At 42.0% G+C, this 24,696-nt stretch overlaps 2 protein-coding genes across 4 annotated transcripts in view; both read right to left on the reverse strand.

Annotated features, from left to right (window-relative positions):
• The window catches only part of tgfb2 (transforming growth factor, beta 2), an 89,368-nt gene extending 85,998 nt beyond the window's left edge, over nucleotides 1–3,370 (reverse strand). The window contains exon 1 of the mRNA XM_085981033.1: nucleotides 2,363–3,370. Within this exon, the coding sequence (XP_085837159.1) occupies nucleotides 2,363–2,708 (346 nt within the window). The 5' untranslated portion in view covers nucleotides 2,709–3,370. The remainder of the gene's footprint in view (nucleotides 1–2,362) is intronic.
• Nucleotides 3,371–4,723: 1,353 nt separating this feature from the next.
• rrp15 (ribosomal RNA processing 15 homolog) overlaps nucleotides 4,724–24,696 on the reverse strand; it is a 49,571-nt gene continuing 29,598 nt past the window's right edge. For all 3 annotated transcript variants that reach the window (XM_085981039.1, XM_085981049.1, XM_085981045.1), the window contains one exon: nucleotides 4,724–6,140. In XM_085981039.1, coding sequence (XP_085837165.1) covers nucleotides 5,994–6,140 — 147 coding nt within the window. In that variant the 3' untranslated portion in view covers nucleotides 4,724–5,993. The remainder of the gene's footprint in view (nucleotides 6,141–24,696) is intronic.

Genomic DNA, 24,696 nt, shown 5'->3' on the forward strand with positions numbered 1-24,696 from the left:
TAGTTTACCCAGCAGCAGAGTCTGGACCATGGGTTCAACGCAAAACACAGATTTTAGAGGCAGAAGCAATTCATAAGAAATCTGGAGTTTTGAACCAGGAACACAAAGCATGCAATTTAGAGCAAGGAGTTAAGAGTTTAGCATCCACTGTGCCAAATTAAACAACATTAAAGAAAAGGAAAGACTTGCATTTATATAGCGCCTTTCAGAATCTCAGGACATCCCAAAACGCGTTATAGCCAACAAGGGGACTTCATTCCGCCCCGACCCCTCTCAGGAGATTTTATTTTCAGTTATCCAACTTATTCCCTCTGTACACATGTCGTAAAATACGGACATATTTTCATTCTTAACAATCCGATCTGGCTGTCTTATATACTGGGTTTGAAAATATTCATAAGAGCAGGGACATGTCCACAATCTTCGATCAGGAAATTCTACTTGAATGCTTTAGAGTAAATAGTTCAAAACAAGTGAATTTTCGAAGGATTGAAATTCGCATTGCAAACGATTACAAGAATATTACTGTGGATTATATGTCATTGCTTGGCCTGGACTTCTTGTTAAACATCAGTCTATTCCAACCGTCCTTACTCCTTCTAGGCTCTACTCACATTTGTACCCAGTAACCATTGAGACAGTTTATATTATCCAAGGCACAGGTACTTCATCCAGTCACACTGCGGTCATTTCTGTTTGAGTTACTAAAGCTTTTAATACAAGGAAGCTGTAGCTTTGAGATTTGACCTCCAATAAACTAGAACTCTATAGAAAATGTAACTTCCACTGTCATCCTCCTAAACCAGGATAAGTCGATCCAGATCAATAAATGCAATCAAGAAAACTTTTAAATCTATAAACTGCTATGATATCGTAATTGATATCTCACAACGACCCTTTGGACCCATTTCTGGTGTGCAATGATGTTGGCACTCAGCCCAAGCTGGAGGTTGACGGTATTTTGGTAACGGCCAAGGACAGCATTGTACACTGAGGATTGCGGGGCATTAACTTGGTGCAAAGCGACTTAAGGTGCACGTGTTCCGTACAGAAATCGCGGACTGCACGCCATCGGGGGTGAACTTTGTTGTTGCGAGCTACTGCCTGAACTGAACACAACTTGCAGCAAATGCACTGGACTGATACTCAAGTTGTTGAAATGGAACACTGTTACTGTTCACTTGCAGTTCTGAACTATATTAATACCTTAAGCTTCGACAGAAGATTTTTTTAAATGCGATCTTACATATTTTTATATACCTGATGACAAATAAATTGTTGTTTAACACTTAACACATTTCAACAAAAATCTTAATCCCGCTTAGATTCGGTCTAAGGAAGAATATGGGGAACATTCCGCAGTTGCGTTTCCAGTAACTGAGAAATCCCATAACTATTTAGGGGTGTGGAGCTGATCCGAAAGACCACATTTTATAGATTTACTTTGTACTCTTTTGACATAAATTGCCATTTTGATGCAATGTAAACATCTGATAGTTAACCCTATGAGGACTGCAACAAAGTTTCTGAGCCAAGAATAGCGGTTTTAGTTAATCTAAAACAAATTGGTTGGGTGGTTTAATCTATTTATTTCTACTTTCTACAATATTCGGCGTTAGAAACGTGCATGCACGAGTTCACTTTATTTATTCTGCGCGCGATATTATCTAAGTGCGCAAAAGCTACAAAAGATAGTTCAGCACGCAAAGAGTTAAATGGTAGCTGGCGATCAGGATATTTATCCCTGTGCCTGACTGTCGTGTTTGTTTACATAGCACCTGTCTTGGAATTTCAGCATTTCCACTGAAGACAGCAGGTTCTAGATTCTATGATTAATATTTTAGATGCGATTTCCACGGGATGTTACCCAAAACCGGTTGGTGGTCAGGCGATCATGCACACTGCCCACAACCCAACTTACCGCTACAAAAATAAACAAAACCAAAAAAATGTCATTTTTTCCCCCAGTCACGTCAGTTTGCTCTGCACAAACTGCAGTGTGCAAATAGGCGAATACCTCAGGTGCCTTATATATCAATATCGATTATATCTTACATTTAAAAAAGTTTAGCGCGAAAACAAACAGACAGCTGAACTTTTTTGTACTGTCGGTTATACGTGCAAAAACGCTTAAGTAATCCTTAAAGAGGAATGACATCCCTTTTTGCTGGCACAGGTTGGGTATTAAAACTATCAGACTTGTTCCTTTAAACGAAGCATTGCCAATCATATATCTTTAGCCAAACTGGGGCGTATTTGAAATAAGCAGATTTTTGTGACCTTAATGTTTGATAAATACATTACAGCCTCCAGAGGCTGACAGAAAGGGATACGATCTCTTTAAGTTGCTGTTATGGCTTACTTTCAGGGTAGTTATATAGATTCATATCAATCTTGTAAACTTCTTTTGCGTAATACTCCTCTTCGCTCCTCTCTCGTTCACAAGTGGCTGCCCTCTCGTTTGCTTTCTCCAGAAGCAAATCCCTGGTGCTGTTGTAAATCGCGAGCACCTCCGTCGAGACCTCTTCTAGCTCCGGGTAATGTTCCGGGGGGTTTGTGAGTTTGAGTTTGCTGAGGATTTGCCCTCGGATGGCTTCGATCCTCTTTTTCATGAACTGTTCCATGTCGAGAGTGTTGCAGGTCGACAAGCAAGCGGCGATCATCGCGAAATCCAGCGTGAGAAAAACAGTGAAAATGGAGTAGTGCATTTTCAAAGTTGGGTAGTTAGAAGTTGAAGGGGGGGGGGGGGGGGAGAAAAAATCAACTGCAGATCGTGATCTTCACGCGAAAATAAAATCAACAAACTAGATATTTACAAAAAAAATAAAGACGAAAGGCACTTTTTTTTGTTTAACCTTGATTCTCAAGTCCTGTGCAGTTCAATGACTTGCCAAGCGCTGGGCTTCTCTGCAGCTGCAGTACAGGCGGTAACACTGCTCCTGCCGAAGATAAACACACCTTCACTTCATCGCAGTCCGGAGGAAATCTTTTAACTTCTCCCAACTTTTCTCTCTCTCTCTCAGCCTTTGCTTTTCTCCAGTTATAAAATCTCAATGAAACACCAGCTTTATTCCACCAGACTGAGCTCTCCTGAGTCCACGGTGAGGTAAAAAAAAAGGGAGAATCTTACAAAAAAAAATACAACTAATTTGACAAATGCTAAGTTCAACGGAAAAAAAATAAGGCTGGCAAGAGATTGGATTTTAGAAAAAAGGTTTATATATATATATATATATTTTAAATCTGAAGCAGGGAGCCTCACGTCATTCGCGAACCGTTACTTTCGCTGCTCCATCCTAGTCTGAGAGCCCAGGCTGGGAGAGAGCGAGTGAGTGAGTGAGTGAGAGAGAGTGTGTGCGTGTGAGGGAGAGAGCTGCCAGCAGATAACATCACGCCTGCACAGGGGAGAGATTTATAATGTCTCACTTTACCACGTGTTGCCTCCATGCAGTGACGTGGGGGTCCGGCCGCTCGAGGATTCCTCAGCATTCGTTACCAGGCTGTCCACTGACAGGCGGCTCCAGCACTCCGCGCGGTCCTAGCGCCCGCCGGCTACAGCCCAGCTCCTACTTGCCTCCTCTCTCTCTCTCCCCCGCCACCTCTCTCTTTCACCCCTTCTGCTCGTCTTTTGAAGCGCACGATCCTTCAAACGGGTCGTGATTTACACTGGGGTATTGGCTCAGATTATAAAATGCCGGGTTTGCAGAAAAATGCAACACAGCAAGGACTGTCTAGTTTTGTAGATGGTCGCCGGTATACTCACCTTTTTAAGGGAGTTTGCATCTCCACTGTGGCACAAGATAGCATTTAACAGTAAATATCCAGCGTTATGTATGAGTGTCCTTCTCGGGGAATGGTTAGTGAACACAATTCCAGCCCGCGCTTTGCAGCACATCGGATGGAAATAAAGAGCCCCTAGCTCAGAAGGCACCACTGTGGTACTGCTTTTTCTGAGAGGGTGTGAGGATTTGTTTAACTCATCAGCTCAATGTGACAGTAACATTAAGGATGGTGCTGCTGACAGTTTGTTTGAACGTGTGCTCCTTCGTAGCATTAATAAATGCGCTTTCAACAGCCCTGTTCCCCACGTAAGCGGACACTGGATCGGCCCTTTAACAGACTTTTTTTTATTTAAGGAAACGATGGATTATGTAACCGCCTCAACACCCTAACATTTACCACAAATTACAAAAAAAAACTGTACAAGGAATCCCAAGCTGCCTAAAACATGAAACTGAAGTGAAACGAGTTAACTCGCGTGGTACCAGGGTGCACGAAAGCAGCCAGTGTTTGGTCCGATTCCTAGCTGATTTTTCAATAGACAAAAGTCCCACTATTCAGTAAAATACAAGCAACTGGGCAGCCTTTTAAGTTGACAAAGCACCGGGAACGGGATCAAAGAGATTTGCACAGAACCCCAGTGAAGATGAACTTTTGCTTCAAGTCGAGTGAGTCATAATGAGATGAAGTCTCTGGCTGCACTGCCGAGAAGACCTGGCGCTTCTCTCATCATCTGCAACTTTTCCATTCAGGCACTTATTACTTACTCGAATTATACTTTGGAGTCACGAGAATTCTTACAGCTCTCTTCTAGATATTTTAATGTTTTAAGTTTAACATTAGAGGGAGTGGGGGAGCGCACTTTCTCTGTTGCTTCCGTGCCAGCAATCCTACTTTTTGTATCAAAAAATTCTGTTCAAATAAAAAAAGACACCGCTTAAACTAAAAAAAAAATAGGATTTTATTAAGTAACGATCAAAATATTAGCATTGAAGGGGTGCTAGGGCCCAGGGGGCGCCACGCTTCCCGCGGTAGGAGCCGCCAGTCCACAGAATGGTGATCTCTGCTCCGAATACTTTGATGACAGGCAATTCTGATCACTTGAGGAATCCTCCACCTACGTGACTCAGAAAACGAGAGTAGACAGTTGGACAAAGTAGTTTAGTTTTTAAACCAACAGACAGTTGGGCAAATATTTCCACATCGCAGGGGAAAATAAAGTGATTCAGTCTCGGCAGGACCATTGGAATTCTCCCTTCAAAAAAACGTGCAGTAAAATAAAACACACAGGTCACACAAAGTAAATGCCAGCTTCTCCAGCAAGTCCCCACCTCCCCCCCAGCAGCTGAGGAATCGGCGTTATCTAGTTTGAGGATCGAGCAAACAGTGAATACACAATGACTTCAAGATTTACAGTTTCTGTCATGTATATATGCAGAGAAATGATAAGCAAAAGTGATATATATGTTTTGAAACATTTTACAGCTACAATAACAAGCCCCTTTAAGACCGGACAAAGTGATTGATAGCTTTAAGTGGATCAGCACATAATTTTCTACGTCAACACTTCGATACAGTACTGAGGGAGTGCTGCATGGTCAGGGGTGCCGATGTTTCACCCAGATAGAAGCCCTATCTGGCTGTTGAAGTGGATGTTACAGATCCCGTAGCAGAATATTTGAGGAGTGGCGAGTTCTTGCAGGTGTCGGGGTTATTTCTCTCATTACTGTTTGTGGGATCTAGGGGTGCACAAAATTATTGCCACGTTTACCTACATAACTTCAAAATGGTTCGTCTTTCAGATGTTTGTTTCACACTAATAATGTACACGATTTTTTTGTCCAAAGGCGAAGGAATAAATAGTCCAGCTCCAGCAAGGATCAGACTTTGAAGGGTGGGATAATGTGCAAGCATAAATCTGGACTAATAATCTCATCTTTATTCATTCCATATTACTATTCCAACCAGCATTGACTCTCTCCCTGAATTCCAGATTTTCACCATTCAGTTCTGAAGGGATGTGCCGAAAAACGGTGGAACGTATGGATTTGGGACAGCATTTTTTTTTTTTAAAAAGCCCTTGGAAAGAAATAGCTTGCTTTATTAAAAAGGCAGTTCATTCCCTCCATTATACACAAGTTCATGCATTCACAGAATGAGCATTACTGCAGTTTACATTTCTGTAGGCCAAGAAGTACTACTGATCACAAGGCTCATCGGTCGGAATCAGTTCCCTCGCCAGCGACATCAGCCTTTTTCTCCTCATCGCTCTCTTTATCCCAGTCTTTCATGGTAGCTCCCATCATGAAGTCATCACGTAATATGTTCCATGCTGCACTATCTTCTGACTTAACTTCAACCTGAAAATAAACCACTTCATTACTAAATATAATCAAAAGCACAAATCAACACACGAGATTCACTTGTCTATCGACCCTGGCAGTCCATATACCCATCTGATATAATTTTTTTTTTTAAACCCCTCAGCTGTTGGCTCATTAGAATATTTCCTGGCACACGAATCCGATACAAAATATGGATTTAATAAAATCTTTTGAAACGAGATACAATATTTCTTTTGATCTCTGAACCAAATTCCCTTTATGTGCTACATTGCCTCATATGGCACAAAGCTGGCTTTTAGGAAGTTTGATGACTATAATATAGATCTTTATTTGGAACGAGTCAAACGTTGTTATCGTGGCACTAATTCATTTTCTTGCGGTCGTTGGTTAAAGCGGAAGCAATCTTGTACAACATTTCCTATATTTGTGTTTAAAACTAGAGGCATCCGGCTCAGTAGTTGAAATCAGCCGTGAGCTCCCCCTCAACTCCCTTTCCTCAGGAGTTACTATTTATACAAGGCTGTGCATCATGGCTATGTAGAATTTTACAACTGGATACGCGAACAGAATGCTGAGGCACAGAAAGGATTAGAGTGGAGTTGGAGCGCCACACTGAGGCACCTTGCAGCATTACACTCAAAACCCGATTCCACCGCCTGGTATACGACGGCAAGGCGCTCACCAGCTTGTTTGCTGGAAAATCCCTTTCATGCGCAGTTAGTTTCCTTTTTTACACGGAAATCATAAACATCTAAAACACAAAGGTGTTGGTTTTGCAGCAGCAAAGTGTTTTTTAAAGGAGGGCCTGAGCATTGAAGCCAGATTTTTTTTTTTGGGGGGTGGGGGGGAGGTTTACTAAGGGCTTGCCCCTCCCATTCTGTAAATGTGGTCAGGAACCCCCCTCACTGCCCCAAGGAAGCCCTTCCATTGCAAGCTAGGAGTTCTAAACATTCCTACATACCTACAAGCTTAATCTGCATTCGTGCTTTGTGGTGTCTCATTTTTCTTCAACAAAGTAACCCTCGCTGTTTCGTAGTGTGGTTCAGAAGGAACCTTGAAGTTGGCATCCACTAAGAGTTGTAGCTAATGGATATGAATCAATACTTGGGAGATGGCCCCTGAATTTTCCAATCAATATATCTGAGATGCCCCTTTGAGCCTTGCAAAGCCATAATACCACACTTGGGAAGCACTCGGCATCATATACCACTGGTTCGCTCATTGTGGAGGATGGTGAAGCGAGAAGTCAATACATAAGTCAGTATTAATGTCTTTGTCATATGACAATGTATTCAGTGTGAGAAGCATGGTTTAGATTAGATTCATTAGGATTTTGCAGGGGAATGCTAAGTTTGCAGGAGGTGTCAGGCTAATGCAATTTAAGCATCAAAGGGTTTGTGTAAGAAGTATAGCTATTTTGGAGCCAACAGGTCTATGTTTCAGCTGTTATTTTGTTAAAGTGTGATATTTATAACCATGCAAAAATGTCTATCATCTACTGACTGCGCTTACCATGTGGAAAAAAAATACATTTCTACAATTATTACTGCCATTAAAGATTCAAGAACAGTGCAGGAGTTATAAATAAAAAATAAAAGGCGGCAAATGGTATGTTGGCCTTCGTAGCGAGAGGGTTTGAGTACAGGAACAAGGATGTCTTGCTGCAGTTGTACAGGGCCTTGGTGAGACCACATCTTGAGTATTGTGTGCAGTTTTGGTCGCCTTATCCGAGGAAGGATGTTCTTGCCATGGAAGGAGTTCAGCGAAGATTCACCAGGCTGATACCTGGGATGGCAGGAATGATGTATGAGGAGAGATTGGGTCGAATTGGGCTTGTACTCGCTGGAGTTTAGAAGAATGAGAGGGGATCTCATTGAAACTTATAAAATTCTGAAAGGACTGGACAGACTAGATGCAGGAAGGATGTTCCCGATAGTCAGGGAGGCCAGAACCAGTAAATGTGGCCAGGAACCCCCCTCACTGCCCCAAGGAAGCCCTTCCATTGCAAGCTAGGAGTTCTGAACATTCCTACATACATACATACAAGTCTAAGGATAAGGGGTATGCCATTTAGGACAGAAATGAGGAGGAATTTCTTCACCCAGAGAGTGATGAACCTGTGGAATTCTCTACCACAGAAGGCAGTAGAGGCGGAGCGGGCCCAGGGGCCATGTAGCCTGATCCTGCTGCTATTTCGTGTGTCTAATTCTGTTAGATTCAGGAGATGGTTCTGTGATAGTAGATTGGCGGTTAGGATCAGATCAGCCATGATCTTATTGAATGGCAGAGCAGGCTCGAGGGGCCGTTTGGCCTACTCCTGCTCCTATTTCTTATGTTCTTATGTAATTCATTAAATATATTCAAGAAGGAGTTGGATATATTTCTTAAGGCTAAAGGGATCAAGGGGTATGGGGAGAAAGCGGGGACTGGGTACTGAATTTGGATGATCAGCCATGATCATATTGAATGGCGGAGCAGGCTCGAGGGGCCGAATGGCCTACTCCTGCTCCTATCTTCTATGTTTCTATACTTTAATTATTGATTGTTTTCAAGTGGAGTTTAAAGTTGCAACCATCAGTCGTCCAGGAGTGGCCAAAGCTCTGATGGAGTCATGGGCACAACCAAAATTTTAAAATAAAATAAACACAAGGAGTCCACAAATCCAAGCAAACTCCCCCTCTCTCCTACAGACATCACCTCTTGCTGCGGTATACTTATACAGGCACCAGCAACCCTCCAATACCTTACCCAAGTGACCATTCTTCATGTGAGCCTAGGCAGTGAGTTTCATTGTGCTATTCAAGCACAAAGGGCATCGCAACCAAGTCAGATCCTGTCTCCATACATGCACCTTCCAACTGGGATCACTAGATCGTGATCAAGAGCAAGAACCCTGGTGGATTTTCTATAATCCTAATGCTAGCACTCCAAATATTACCCCAGCTGACATGAGCCAACTCAACAGATCAGAAATTGAACCTGGGACATTCTGGTCCGAATGGTTAGCATTACACCAGGCAGTATCTTTACCTTCTGCGGCAGGGGTGCTCAACCTTTTTGTCTTTGCGGGTGTATAGATGTATACCATGGAGTCACATACAAAGTGCAAGTCTATTTGCATATATTTCAATTTGCCAATAACAACTTGTTGATGGTTTAAGACTTACCCACCAATGGGGCAACAGTGCCAAAGACAGCCATTTCCAAAACTCTAGGCCCACAAAATAAAAACAGGAGAAACTTGCAAATAGAAATTTAGCACAAATAGGACAGAGTTACCCTCTTCCCCTTTAAATCGTCCTTCTTTTGCTTAGTTATCTGCAAGATTAGGAGACATTTTTCACCACTTTCTTTCCCAATGGATAGATCTTTCCACAATGGATTTGTAGTTCAAGGCCCAGATTTTGAGCGAGGAAGAACTGTGAGGTTATCAGCATTCACCGCTATTATGAAGTGAATCAGACAGCAACTTCTGGCATCCACACATGCGCAGATAAATGGGGAAATCAGAGTTGCCCTGCTCCTCCACAAGCTTCGCTACACTGGTATCTCGCCAAGAGATTCGGCATTAAAACACAAACGGTATGAAGTTGCGGTACTTACCCACTAGATACCAACTAAACATGCCAGAAAAGTTAGGGCTTGCCCACTCAAGCGTAAGTGAATTTTTAATGGCGTGATAAGCAATGTTCCCTTTAAGCTGCGTGGCCTTGCAGCGCTCCAGGGGACACGCGCAGCCAGTGAGTTGGCTTTTAAATTGGAAGAAAAAAAGCATATGCGCGAACTTTTGAATGGGCCATGCAGCCTATTAAAGGGGCCGCGTGGCCCCAAATTATTTTACGTGGAACACTGGTGATAAGTCTCAATTACTACCAAACAACCTCTCTAGCCCTGAAAATTTACTTTTACAAGTTTGGAGTCTCATTCCTTCAGTTTTTAAATGTTGTGGGAGAATTTAAAAAAAATTAAAATACAACACGGGCAGCACGGTGGCATAGTGGTTAGCACTGTTGCCTCACAGCACCAGGGACCCGGGTTCGAATCCGGCCTCGGGCGACTGTCTGTGTGGAGTTTGCACATTCTCCCCGTGTTTGCGTGGGTTTCCTCCGGGTGCTCCGGTTTCCTCCCACAGTCCAAAGATGTGCGAGTTAGGTTGATTGGCTATGATAAATTGACCCTTAGTGTTAGGGGGATTAAATACGTGGGGTTACGGGGATAGGGTGGGATATGTGTTGGTGTAGGGGTTACGGGGATTGGGTGGGATATGTGTCGGTGCAGGCTTGATGGGCCGAAATGGCCTCTATCTGCACTGTGGGGTTTCTGTGATTCTTCTGTGAACATGTTATTTAAACTTTTTCTTTGTCTCTTTTCTCGATTAAGCCCATCTTTCTTTCACTATTTGCTTTCTGTATATGCTTTTACATAGAATTAAATGTTATAACTTACACTTCCTGGTTTAGACTCTGCGTGTCTCAGTAAGGATTCTTCAATCTGACTGGTTGAAGAGATATGCCATTGCCTGCACAGTTCCCAGTTCCCCTGTAGAGGGCACCGCACTGAAATGGATCTCTAATTATCGCAAGTTGCCATGCAAACACCGGCAGAAAGTCTGGGCAGCTGTAAGCGCATTGAACGGCAAGCGCCAGTACTTCGCTGCCGATCGCAAAATCCAGGCCAATAACCCCCTCTTGCTCAGATGCAAACATCAGTCCTCCTCCGTGCCAAGAAAACCTTATCCCGAATACCATAAGTTCAGTTTCTTTATTTAATAGCTTAAACTGCATAAAACACTGAAAAAGGGGGAAATCTATTTCTGATTCCCCCCCCCAGGTGAAATTTCAAACTTAGACCTATGTCAGAAAACTTCTTGAAAGAATTTCCAATATTAAATGATCAATGTTAAGGGTATGTTTAGTTTTCTTTTCACCAGAATTGTGTATTAAGTTACAAATGTTAATTACATACGCTGATCTGACGGAAGGAAAGCAATGACTGAATACAATGAAGAAACTATGAGTGGTTTGATGTGTAGTAGTTGCCAGTTCCAGATTGCTTAGTTTGAGGGAAAAAAATGAATAACTTAATTGGGTGGTTCTGCAGTGCATGCCCATTGATAATTGGAAAATTCCTATCTGTGAAGCGAATGGACTTGGTTTTTGATTGCCTCAAATACCCCATTGACAAAATGTGAAGCAATCAGCATGGTTAACTTTAGTGGTTATTTGAGCCAATCATGATTTTTGTGCCCTTTAAAACTCTATTAGATTTTGCAATGACCAGAATAGCAACTTAATTTTACTTCCTTTCTTTACTGATCTCCTGCAGCATATTTTTTCCAATAGTTTAGTTTGGTTCATAGGTCTATACTTTACATTCTTTCCTTTCCATCAGGATCCATGCCAAAACTTCATAAACAGATCAAATGCAAAGCACAACAGTTGTAGTTGCTCTGATCAGCAGCCAGTTACAAGACTTCTTTTCTCTTGCTGCTGATCGGAGGGGCTGACCACTGCTCACATTAAAACCATGTGTGAAGCCCGCAAGATGGAAGAATCACTTTTACCTGGCAAAGTTTATTTCTTACTAGCCAGAGAAAACCATAAACCACAACTGGTTTTAAACTCAACAATCCTCAATTTTGTTTTGCATTAAATAAACTGATTTTTTTTTACATTTCAAAACCAAATTATGAATTGATTGATTGATTCTTCTGCCGATTACAAAAGTGCCAAGCTCCACATCCAGAGCCATAAACTGAGATCCAGGGTCTCAAGTTGGGAGTCAGTCGAGTGCCTATTAGCTGAAGGGTAGCATTCAATACCCTCCTCACAAGCAGCTTTCCTATCTATGTGCCCAATGTAAAGTTAGACTGTCTTCGGCATGGATAACAAAATTCAAATACAATTGCAGGTTATTTGATTTGTAAAGTCAATCTTTCAAAGCCTAGTTAAAACACAACCATTTAAACCAGACTATCAAAAAAAAAATACATTAAAAATCTCTTGTGGTGACTTGAAAGCTTAAGCAATTTAGTCTACTAATTTTTGACAGCAATTTGAAATAAAGCCCAGTTATTAAAAGACTTGCATCTCAACAGGTTCCTAAAAAATATCAAAGTGCTTTACATAAATCACTTTTTGACTTATGTAGGCAAACACAGTAGCCAATCTATGCGCAGCAAGAGCTTACAAATAGTAAATGAGATGACTAATCAGTTTAATCTGCTTTCAGGTGGCCTCAGTTTAGGGAAGATTGTTAGCCAAGATACCAGAATTCCCTGCCCCTCTTCAAAAACTGCCAGGGGTTAAGGTGTCACTTGAACGACACATCCAACAACACACTCCTTCAGTACTGCACTGAAGTGGTAGGCTAGATTATGTGCTCGAGTCCTGGAGTGAGATTTGAACATAAAACCTCTGACACAGCAGGCAGTGCTATCAACTGAATCGTATGGATAATTTTCTTTTAAGTTGATACGGAAGGCAGACCTGTAGTGTTACAGAGCAAATGCTGTTACTCAAGATTAGAGGCTCATTCTTAGTACAGTAGCATATCTTATCTATACTCTACCACATAGGATATCCTGGACATAGATACATGCTAAAGGTGAATCTGTTAAAATGTAACAAATTCACAGCAAGAACAATTCATTCAAAATGCTGTTTCCATTTCTCCTATTTTTAGATCCAAACGGTTTACAGGCAACTTAAAAAAAGCCTTGATTTTATGTAGCACCTTGAATCTAGTCTCAACTGAACATTTCAATTGCTCAATGAATTCTTTCTGAAATGCTGTATTATACAGGCAGATGCAGCTGCCAGGTTAGATACAGCAAGATCCCACAAATGGCACTGAGATGAATGATCAGTTAGTCTGTTTTCAGTGGTGCTGCTGGTTGAGAAAGGAATGTTGGCTAGGACAGAGAGAACTTTCTGCTATTCAAATATTGCCGTGGATTCCTTAACTTTCACTTAAACTACCAGGTAGACCGAGTTTAACTTAATGCCTGAAAGAATGATGTACAGATGAAGAGGCCAATCCTCCACCCAGTCTGTACAACATCAACATTTCCCTGCGACTTGCAGACAATTATTTCCTGGTATATCCAGGATAGTGATGTCACAGAAAAATGTTAATTCCTTTCTGTGCATGTTATTTAATGCGGCAGAGGTGTTAGGATGTTGCAAATGAAGTAAAGCAAGAAACATTCAACTCTAATGCTCAACATACACAACCTACACTATTAGATCAGCTGATGATTACAAGCAGTAATCCAATTAGATCAAACCACTCAAGGTTTGCTCTCATGGTTAGGATTTGCTTGGCGACTCACTTGTACTTGTCCTGGCCAATCGAAACGCAGAGTCTGGAGGAAAGCAGAAGCTTGAGCTTTACACTCAGTTGAGGACATTTTATAAACTCCTCGATCAGCATCGGATTTTTCCAAAACTTCTTAGATTCTGTTGGTTCTTGTGTTTTAGATCCTCCTTAAGTCCCTCCTAGATATCTCTTAATGTAACTGCAAACTTGATAGAATTCTTTAACTGTTGCTACAGCTTAATCGGCTTCAGCGGTGTTTTCCAGAGAGCCTGTCTAACTGCCTTTCCGTTAGAGAGAGCCTCCAACTGCCTTTCGACAAGTCGGTAGTAATATTAGAAGCTTGCAGCACAGGGTTTATTACCCTTTTCACATCCTTTTTAGATCAGATATGCTGGGATTTGTAACAGCCTGTTCTGATGGGTGTGTGGAGCTTTCCAAAGAATTCTCCTCGTCTCTTTATAACCACAAAGTAAGTGGACAGGTGATTCCTGTGGTTCGAATAGCCAGCCTCACAGGTTCAACAAAAGGCTGCCAGAAAACAACAAAATGAATCAGCCGGCAGTCTGATACATTTGAAAATGGTGACTCAAATTGCCAAGTAGCAAATATCTCCTAAATATCATGGAACATTTTGCAATTTGAAGAGTACTTATGAGCTATGCCAATTGTACGTTTAGCCACTAACCCAGGGTGCTACATTAATATAATCAATTGCAGTTGAATTGACTAGATCAGTTTCTTTTCCAGAGACTCAATTCCTCCTCTTCACTATTTCCCCAGTTTTATGACATCTGATCTGTATTACCTGCATGATACACATGGGTCTTTCTTGCTCTCACACACCCAACAGCCCTGTATCTTTAACAGAATATCAGGTACAAAGTACACATTCTGCTTAAACATAACTGACTGCCTGAAAAAAATTCTCTGATGTGAAGCATCATTGCTGTTTCTACCTTCAAACACACAAAGTGTCATTACATAAAATTCAGTGATAGTAGATCTGGCCAGCAGCCCACAAGATCACTATAATCAACTGATCAGTGTGTTGTCAGCCTTGGCTCAGTGGTAGTACTCAAGCTCCACTTCAGGATTTGGAACAGATAATTTAGGCTGACAGTCCAGTGCCGACCTCTGAGTGCTGCCTTTCAGACCTCAGGGAATGCTGCCTTTCAGACCAAACATTAAACCAAAGTCCTGCCTGCCTGACCCTGCGGACATGAAAGATCCTGTGGCACTATTTGAAGAACAGCAGGAGAGTTACCCCTCAACCAATACCACCAGAAACAAACCAACTGGTCATTCATCGGATTGCTATTTGTGGGACCTTGCTGTGTGCAAATTGGCTGCCACATTTGACACTTCAAGAGTAATTAATTGGTTGCAAAATTCTGAGACATCCCATGGTTGTGAAAGGCACTATAAAAATGCCAGTTATTTAGATGTCCAATTTTAATATTCTGAGCAGCACATTGCAGGGAGGCTGAGCAGTTAATCAGATTCTTGAAGAACTAGTGAACACCACTCATTTGTTCAATGCTGTTCATTGCCACTAAGAAGTAATATAGATGCTCCGTCACAGCAAGAGAGCCCCAGGTGGGCAGAGGAAATGCTTCAAGGACACCCTCAAAGCCTCCTTGAAAAAGTGCAACATCCCCACAGACACCTGGGAATCCCTGGCCCAAGACCGCTCAAAGTGGAGGAGTCTCTTCGCCAGGAGCAAGGGGAAGCCAAGCGCAGGCAGCGGAAGGAGCACACGTCAAACCAAGCACCCCACCCACCCCTTCAACCACCAGTCTGCCCCACCTGTGACAGAGACTGTAGGTCCCGCATTGGACTCATCAGTCACCTGCGAACTCATTTTTAGTGTGGAAGCAAGTCATCCTCGGTTCCGAGGGACTGCCCAAGAAGTACAACCTATGGAAAATCCAGAGTTAATTTAAGTGCTAATTTAACAAAATGACTCACTTTATTCATATAATGGTCAGTTTTCTTCAGTGTATTGACACAATCACTTGGACACCAACAAGCTAACCAGTGAAAGTACAGTATATTTACTCAGTTGTTTAGATTCTATTCAACAGAAAGCCAATAAAACAAGTGCAATTATGCAATTTGAGTCTTTGGTTTAGTGGTTGGCTAACCATTAATTAGTTGAAAAACTACTCCTGAAGCCAGCTGGATTTCATGTTGTATGGGACTATTATTCAAGACACTTTGTTTAACCTAAAAAAATGGTTTAATACATCCCTACATCATTTCAATCATGATGGAATATATGACATTAATAACATCACAGTTTTCTGCCAAATTAAATGTCTGCATCATTCAATTACCTGTACAACAAAAAGTATTCCGCGATAATTATTTAATTTCATGCTTTTACTAGAAGGCATCATCAAATCAATGGAAGCTGAAGGAATTAAACCAAATGCGAGTCCTTCAGCCAGTTAATATTTCAAACTTTTTGGGGGTCATCTTCACAGCTCCTCCTTTTGGAAACCAAGATATATGGGCAAACTTTCAACTGCTGGCCACCTGTTTCTTGCCTAAAAACAAACAACTGGCGATTGAAAGTCTGGTGGGGATCGTGTGTGCCCATTTGCCTGTCTGAATCAAGTTTCTGGCAGGCCTTCAATGGGTGACCAGCACTCCCGCTCAAAACAGGCAAGGAGCTGTTTAGTTAAACAAACTGGGGTCCTATGCTGGTCGTAGAACTCAGATTTCAACTTTTAAAGAGAAATGGAACATGCACAGCGCACGTCAGTCCCATTTCTCCAGCTATCTTTAAATGGACCACTGGTAGCCTCTCCAAAAAGGTAGGCTTTGCTGTTTTTTTTAATGGCTCCAGTAGGAGCAGGAGTGCTCTTCCGGGTCTCAAAAATCTTCCAGCCCAGCCTTGCAACTCCTCCACACCCCACCAGGTTTAGCTGTGCCATTTTTCATCGTGGGAAACCAGTGAGCTGCAGCCCATTTGGTGCCCGCAGCTCACCAACACCGAATATTAATGAAACAAAGCGGTTCAGGCCTCCTGACTGCCACATTGGTCGGGCGCAGCGCTGATATCACGCCATTTGACGCCCAAACCGGAAGTCTCGTCCACAGTGTACACTGCACGCCTGCAACACATCAAGTTGTGAAGTTGTCCAGAACGTGATTTTAAACTGCTGTCTTGAAGCACTTTGATCATCCATGACGGAGATGGCAAGAAAGCAGTGGTATATGCTTGAAGGACTTGTGTAAACTTGGTTTCTAATGGTGTTGAAATGCTGCCAACTTAAACCATCAAAATTAACTTTATCTCTAACAAACTTTGAAATGACATGTGCTGTTTCAATAGATTGTGCAATTTAAAATTCAACATTGCATTCATAAAGGGATCTTTTGGTTCACTGATTGCATTTATACACAAAATATAAGTTACCCAGCTGGTTTTCTCACTGTTTTTACTGTCCACTGTTCAAAGTATCCTTCTGCATTGGCCTAGAGCTAACAACACGACATAGAAATGAGCTCAGCAAAAACCCAGTTCCCTCATGTTGCTAGGTAACACATCAAATCTTTCCAAATATTTCAGTATTAGTACACATAAGCTAAGCTTTATGAGTTTGAAGTATTTAATTGCAACACCCAATCTCTTTTTGGAAAAAAGCCTTCCACAATCTAATGAAGTCTCAGTATTGACATTCAGTCCTTCAAAAAAACTTACTAAAACTCAGGATTAAAAAGTGGTTACTAGTTGCAAATTTAAAAAAAAGTGCCCTACTTAAGCATTACTTTGAGACTTTACAGAAGGAGGAGGAAAACAAAGTGCACCTCAAAATGTCAAGTCCAAAGTCATTTACGGAGAAAAAGACACCTTCAGTTAGTTTTTTAAAAAACGACTCTGGCTTATATGCAGAGGTAATCACTTCCATCTGGGCATACAGAACCTGCAAAACGACTACAGTTTCAAGCCATGAAAGCAAATATTCGACTCCAGCCCACAGCTCGTTCAATCACAACTGTTCACAAAACAAACAGTCAAACCTCAAACCATTCAGAGTATTTCTCTCCATAAAAACAAGAAAAGCAGATACACATGCATGACATGTATCCTCTGCCTCTTCCAATATTTTAGTTACCATATTTTACTAGAAAACAAAATTACATATTTGTACCAGTTTAAAGAAAAAGAAAACTGACATAATTTCAATCTAATGCCAATGCCCATCTCCAAAAGGAATTATGGATAGAAACATAAGTGCCCACCAAGCTGCCAAGTAATCTTACAAATATCAAATAAGAAAATATAATTATTCATATGTCAGGCTGCATCAAGTCTAACTAGATTACTATTCAACATTTCTGCTTAATATTAACTGGCAATGCCCATAAAGAGCCATGTTGCAGTCCAGGGCTTCATCAGTTCAAAAAACTAAAGATACAAGTTTTATTTTAGAATGTCAGTCTTCTTTAATATAAAGAGGATACAAAGCCACTAAATGATGCAGTCAACCAGGATATGTTCTGCTGCTAAACTAGAAAAGCAGTTCAAACTGAAACTGCCTAACATCTAAATAAAATTGTTTTCTAGAATAAAAGAACTTGCATCTACTGTATATAGCACTTTTCATGACCTAGGCAATGAAGTACTTCACTGTCAATGAAGTACTTTTAAAATGTCATTGCTGTTGTAGGCAATGATGTCCCTTTGTGACCATTACTCTTGGTGGACATCAATGACACTCTCCTGTGCAATGACTTCGCTCGAGATGCAACTACTATCACCAGATCCACCAGCCCCCTTTTCACGTCTGCCTGTTGCCAGCCCCAGTAATCGAACTTCAGCATCCAAGAGTTAGAACTTCAGGTGATTGCACACGCTGGTAGAACAGACACAGGGAAATGGTGTCTGAAACTCGGGAATGTTGAGGTGCGGTTACAACAGATTTGTGTTTTTAGTATAAAAATGGATATCCAACTTAATTGCCAGTAACCAGTGCAACTTGTTATAACCTTGTAGAAAACCGAAATACAAGTCTTTAAAAATGGAAAAGACTACTTTGGAAGTCTATTGATTTGAATGCACCAGACTGCTCGGAGTTTTGCTAAAACAGCTGTAATATTTTATTGCAGCTCTAAGTTATGTAGGACACTGAAGTTGCTGACAATGATAAATAAGAACCCTATTGTTTCACATTGCTGGTAAACTTCAGACCGCTGACTGGTTACCTTCTTTATCAAGAGGAAAGCTCTGAACTGTCTTGGATAAGATGCTGGCCATGCCAAGTCAGATTAAAAAGCTTTTGAGGCTAGGCCAATTGAAAATTTCAAAGCGGAGGTTGATAGATTTTTGTTAGGCCAGGGTATTGGGGGTTATGGAACTATGGTGGGTAGATGGAGTTATGATACAGATCAACTATAATCTAACTGATTGGTGGAACAGGTTCGAGGGGCTGAATGGCCCACTCCTATTCCTAGTAGCTGATGACCTCTGTGGTACAAGATGGATAAACAAGGCACTCAGCTACATTGCCAACTATAAAACCTGGGACTTGGTCTCTTGTAATACCGATAAGGCAGACTTAATCGCGGATGATGATTTGCTACCTCTGCAGTTGAAGTCAAAACAAAATGAATCTATAGCCTTCCTCTGATCTAGGGGCAAAGTCCATTGCTTTTCAGATGCCAAAATGCACTTATAGATTTGTTGGAGACAGCAATATATTAAGTTGACATATTCCTCAACAGGCTGAATAGAGGCTTATTTGCACAAGAGGCTGGAAATGGTTATGAGGCTCCTCAGATAATGGGCTTTGATGAACCAGTTCACATGGGCTTGGGCCAATAAGTGGCAGGTAACATTCGCGCCACAGAAGTGCCAGGCAATGGATATCTCCAACAAGCGAGAGTCTAACCACCGCCCTTTGACATTCAATGGCATTACCATCACCAAATCCCCCACCATCAACATCCTGGGGGTCACCATTGACCAGAAACTTAATTGGACCAGCCATATAAATACTGTGGCAACAAGAGCAGGTCAGAGGCTAGGTATTCTGTGGCGAGTGTCTCACCTCCTGACTCCCCAAAGCCTTTCCACCATCTACAAGGCACAAGTAAGGAGTGTGATGGAATACTCTCCACTTGCCTGGATAAGTGCAGCTCCAACAACACTCAAGAAGCTCGACACCATCCAGGACAAAGCAGCCCGCTTGATTGGCACCCCCTCTACCACCTTAAACATCCATTCCCTCCAGTGGCCGCAGTACCATCTACAAGATGCACTGCAGCAACTCGCCAAGGCTTCTTCGGCAGCACCTCCCAAACCCGTGACCGCTTCCACCTAGAAGGACAAGGGCAGCAGGTGCATGGGAACACCACCACCTGCAAGTTCCCCTCCAAGTCACACATCATCCTGACTTAGAAATATATCGCCGATCCTTCGTCGCTGGGTCAAAATCCTGGAACTCCCTCCCTAACAGCACTGTGGGAGTACCTTCACCACACGGACTGCAGCAGTTCAAGGCGGCGGCTCACCACCACCTTCTCAAGGGCAATTCAGGATGGGCAATAAATGCTGGCCTTGCCAGCGACACCCACACCCCATAAAAATGAATTTAAAAAAAATCACCTAATGATAGGATGGCGGGTGTGGATGACGCTCATATCAAATACTAAAAGTTGCTCTAGACTAGGTTGGGGTTTGGAAGAGATAGTAACAGTCTTTAATGATTAGTGTCAAGAACCACTGAGTTGCCTTGTAGCTGCCCTGAAACAATTTTAGCATTCTTTTGCCAACTCACCTATGATCTGGTGCACTCCATTCACCATCCTCAACAATTGGCTAGCCAGTGTTAATATAGTTGTGGGTGCTACCAAGCACTGTCTAAAAGGGATCTCAAAAGATATCAAGTAGAAAATACAAGTAGTGCTTGACTAGTTGTTGATTCCTATGGTACCCGAGGGGTCTGAAATGCAGATTCTTGAGGACTGACCGGGGAAGGGACAAAATGCTCTGGTTTTACTCATCTCTATTCAATGACAGTAAAGTTCTAATGTAGGTCAAGCTTGTGGCAAATAGTTCCCATCCATGGTTCAGAGCACCTAGGTATGCATTGGTTTCCTTTGGCCCTTGAGAGATCAGGGGCCGAGGTGCGAGGTGGATTTGTGGCTAAAGAAAAACTGTTGCAGTCTATGCCATGTTTGGGTATTGGGAAAGAGAATACATGCTCAAATCTCAAAAGTTCAGTGTTTTTCTTGATTACATTGTAAAGCTGCAACTCCACGTCTTCAACTGGAGAAACAATCATGTGGTGGTATATGGTGTGTGACTATGTTGTGGGCAGGATGGTTGCAATGCACATTCTATGGCAAAATATGCTACTTGCCATGTCGCTCAGGTTTGTACATGGGACCTGCTCTCTAGAGTAGGGACAGGAATAAAAATAGGTAAGCAAGGTGTCTTTGGGGTCAAGTTGGTTCTAAAATGGCAGGCCTAGTGTTGGGAGTTTGCCGCAGAGGAATGATGAGAGCTGGAGAAATGACTGGGACTGGGATTATTCCTACTCTGCCCTAGATGACCCTTCAAGTCAATGCCCTAATGGGTAGGTTACTCCTAGTTGGAAGCCAAGGCTCAATGCTTTTAAGCTGCACAGTTTTAATTGACTGAACTCCAAAAGTACCCCTCTGTACATTTGGAGGAGCCCAAGCCCTAGTTCTTGCTAAACTGCAGTAGGTTCTTTGCATTTCAGTAATGCTGGGTATCTTTGCAGGGAAAGGAGTGTGCACTCTACATCAGTCAAACAGAATCTACTTACATAAATGTGTAAGTGCAGGAAACTTTGTGTTATCTGGAGGCTAACTGTCCGGAATGCTCGAGCCACCGGCAAAAATCAGGAGCCGTTTCGTTAGGTTTTTTTTCTTTTCGTTGCTTTTTTCCTCAACAGTCAAGCTCTGCAAGGTCTCGCTGAAGCTGTTGCTAAGCTACAAAGACGCTTGGACTGTTTAGAAGCTGTTGCTAAGCAACAGGGTTTGTTGCCAGATACGGAGCTCAAAATCTCCGTATGTTTCAACATTAGCGCTGGTTTGTCCGGCAGTTTTGAGGGAACAGCAACAGCTCGGTCCCGTCGGTGCCGGATAGCACAAAGTTTCCTGTAATTTGGTTTGGAGACTCTTAAGCAGGGTGTCAGACACCCACCTGCCAAAAAGAAATCTGTGTTTATTGGATGGAGGTGGATAAGACAAAACATTGCAGATTGGAAAGAAGCTCCATAGAAACCTGGGGTTCTGACAACAGGTCAGAGACCTGAAACATTGACCTATTTCCCAATCTCCACAGACACTGCCTGACCTGGGGAGCGTTCCCAGCATTTTCTTTTTTTAAATTCTATACGAAGCTGCTCTGCAACCTAATTGGGTGATAATTAGGGAAAAATGTTTTATCGCTTCAAGTAATGATTCGCATTTCAAGTAATGAGACAACTAAATTCGCTCTTCCAGACACAAAAAAGATGTATTAAAAAATCTGCATACAGACCACATTAATGGACGTTTTAACATCCCCGAAATTTAACTGCGATGATTGATTTAAGTGCTTTTCAAACATGTTATCTGCTGGAACACAAAATGCATGCAGATACAAATAGATGAATTGGAGGCATGCAAAGCTGGTGCTATACCCATAATGCAATCTGGTAAGTTTGTGACAACATAATATGAAAATAATGATTTTTATCTCTTATTTTCCAAATTCAAAGATTCCTTCAACTCTGAAGCAGACCCAGGGCTTGAATTCAACATTTGTTACAGGCTGAAATTGTAAGCTAATAGACTAATTTGTCAACGGAAAATTAATTTTTCCATTAGAAAAGTGAACAAATTTGAGACAGAACCGGCAGTGCAATAATGATTCAATTGTGGAAATCAGATGTCAAGAATGTAAATCTTGCTAAAAGCATCTTGCTGCTAGTTAAATACTGCAATTACTAATAAAAAATGGAGAAAATACATACCCCTGTGATCGATACCACTGGAATGATCTAGCAAGGAGAGAGAGCCTATCTGCAGGGTGTCCTTATTAGTAAGAAAATATTTAAAAAATAAAAACTCTAATATCTAGTAAGATTTCTTTGGGATGCACTTTGAATACATTATTTTCCTTTAAATAACTAAGAAAATATTGAATGGAATGCTAAACCTTCTTGCCCGAGTGGCACTGAATTAAAAATACAAATTAAATGACTTAAAAACGGCCCAGTTGTCACTGGGAGAGCATTCAGGCAGTAATAAGTTTATTAAAAATGTATCCGTTTTCCCTTAAACCTTTTAAAATCTTCGGCACCAGAAACAACTGATGAAACAATGACTCTAGTGCTACCAATCACATAACCTGTTTGCAAACTTGAGGTATGGTTCTACAAGGTGCTTTACTGGATTTAAAATGTCTCCAATAAACTCCCAAACCAGACTGTAATGTTAGAAATGGTTACTCTCAATTCTGAGTGCTACTTATAAGCATAAATCCAACATCAAAGATAATTGTATTAGGATTTCATCTGGGCAAATTTAAGAGATGGCTCATTACATCCAAACATGGAGCCCAAAAAAGGTGGTAGAGAAAAAGCAGGGAATTATAGACCGGTAAGCCTGACATCGGTAGTGGGGAAAATGCTAGAGTCTATTATAAAAGATGTAATAGCAGAGCACTTGGTAAGCAGTGACAGGATCGGACAAAGTCAACATGGATTTACAAAAGGTAAATCATGCTTGACTAATCTACTGGAATTTTTTGAGGATGTAACTGGTAAAATAGATAAGGGAGAACCAGTGGATGTGGTGTATTTGGACTTTCAGAAGGCTTTCGATAAGGTCCCACATAAGAGATTAGCGTGCAAAATTAAGGCACATGGGATTGGGGGCAAGGTATTGACTTGGATAGAGAACTGGTTGGCGGACAGAAAGCAAAGAGTTGGAATAAACGGGTCGTTTTCCGAGTGGCAGGCAGTAACTAGTGGGGTACCGTAAGGATCGGTCCTAGGATCTCAGCTGTTCACAATATATATTAATGATCTGGACGAGGGAATTGGATGTAATATCTCCAAATTTGCAGACGACACAAAGCTGGGTGGGAGGGTAAGCTGTGAGGAGGATGTCGTGAAACTCCAGTACGATTTGGACAGATTGGGTGATTGGGCAGAAACATGGCAAATGCACTATAATGTGGATAAATGTGAGGTTATCCACTTTGGTGGCAAAAACAGGAAGGCAGATTATTATTTGAATGGCAATAGATTGGGAGAAGGGGAAGTGCAAAGAGACCTGGGTGTTCTTGTGCACCAGTCGCTGAAGGTAAGCATGCAGGTGCAGCAGGCGGTTAAGAAGGCAAATGGTATGTTGGCCTTCGTAGCGAGAGGGTTCGAATACAGGAACAAGGATGTCTTGCTACAGTTGTACAGGGCCTTGGTGAGACCGCACCTTGAGTATTGTGTGCAGTTTTGGTCGCCTTACCTGAGGAAGGACGTTCTTGCCATGGAGGGAGTGCAGCGAAGATTCACCAGGCTGATACCTGGGACGGCAGGAATGACGTATGAGGAGAGATTGTGTCGATTGGGCTTATACTCACTGGAGTTTAGAAGATTGAGAGGGGATCTCATCGAAACCTATAAAATTCTGTCAGGCCTGGACAGACTAGATGCAGGAAGAATGTTTATGATGACCGGGGAGTCCAGAACCGGGGGTCATAGTCTAAGGATAAGGGGTAAGTCATTTAGGACTGAAATGAGGAGGAATTTCTTCACCCAGAGAGTGGTGAACCTGTGGAATTCTCTGCCACAGAGGGCGGTGGAGGCCAGTTCATTAAATATATTCAAAAAAGAGTTGGATATATTTCTTAAGGCTAAAGGGATCAAGGGATATGGGGAGAAGGCAGGGACAGGGTACTGAATTTGGATGATCAGCCATGATCTCATTGAATGGCAGAGCAGGCTCGAAGGGCCTACTCCTGCTCCTATCTTCTATGTTTCTATGTTAACAATAAGCAATACGCATCTTTGAAATAGCAATAAGTTACGACCCATTAAACAGACCGATAAGTCAGTCAACGGTGCAGCTGACCAGTTTAAAAAAATAAGCAACTGGTCTAACGTAGAGGTGGGGCGATGCAGACTGCCACTGTGTATGCGCACAATGGGGAGGCTGAGATGAAAGGCACCATAAAGAACATACAGCAAGAAGTACATAATTTTCCCTAGTACATTTTCACATATAC

This window comes from Somniosus microcephalus, chromosome 3 (assembly GCF_052327205.1).
Source record: "Somniosus microcephalus isolate GS21.2 chromosome 3, FLI_Smic_1.0, whole genome shotgun sequence".
NCBI classification, from domain to species: domain Eukaryota; kingdom Metazoa; phylum Chordata; class Chondrichthyes; order Squaliformes; family Somniosidae; genus Somniosus; species Somniosus microcephalus.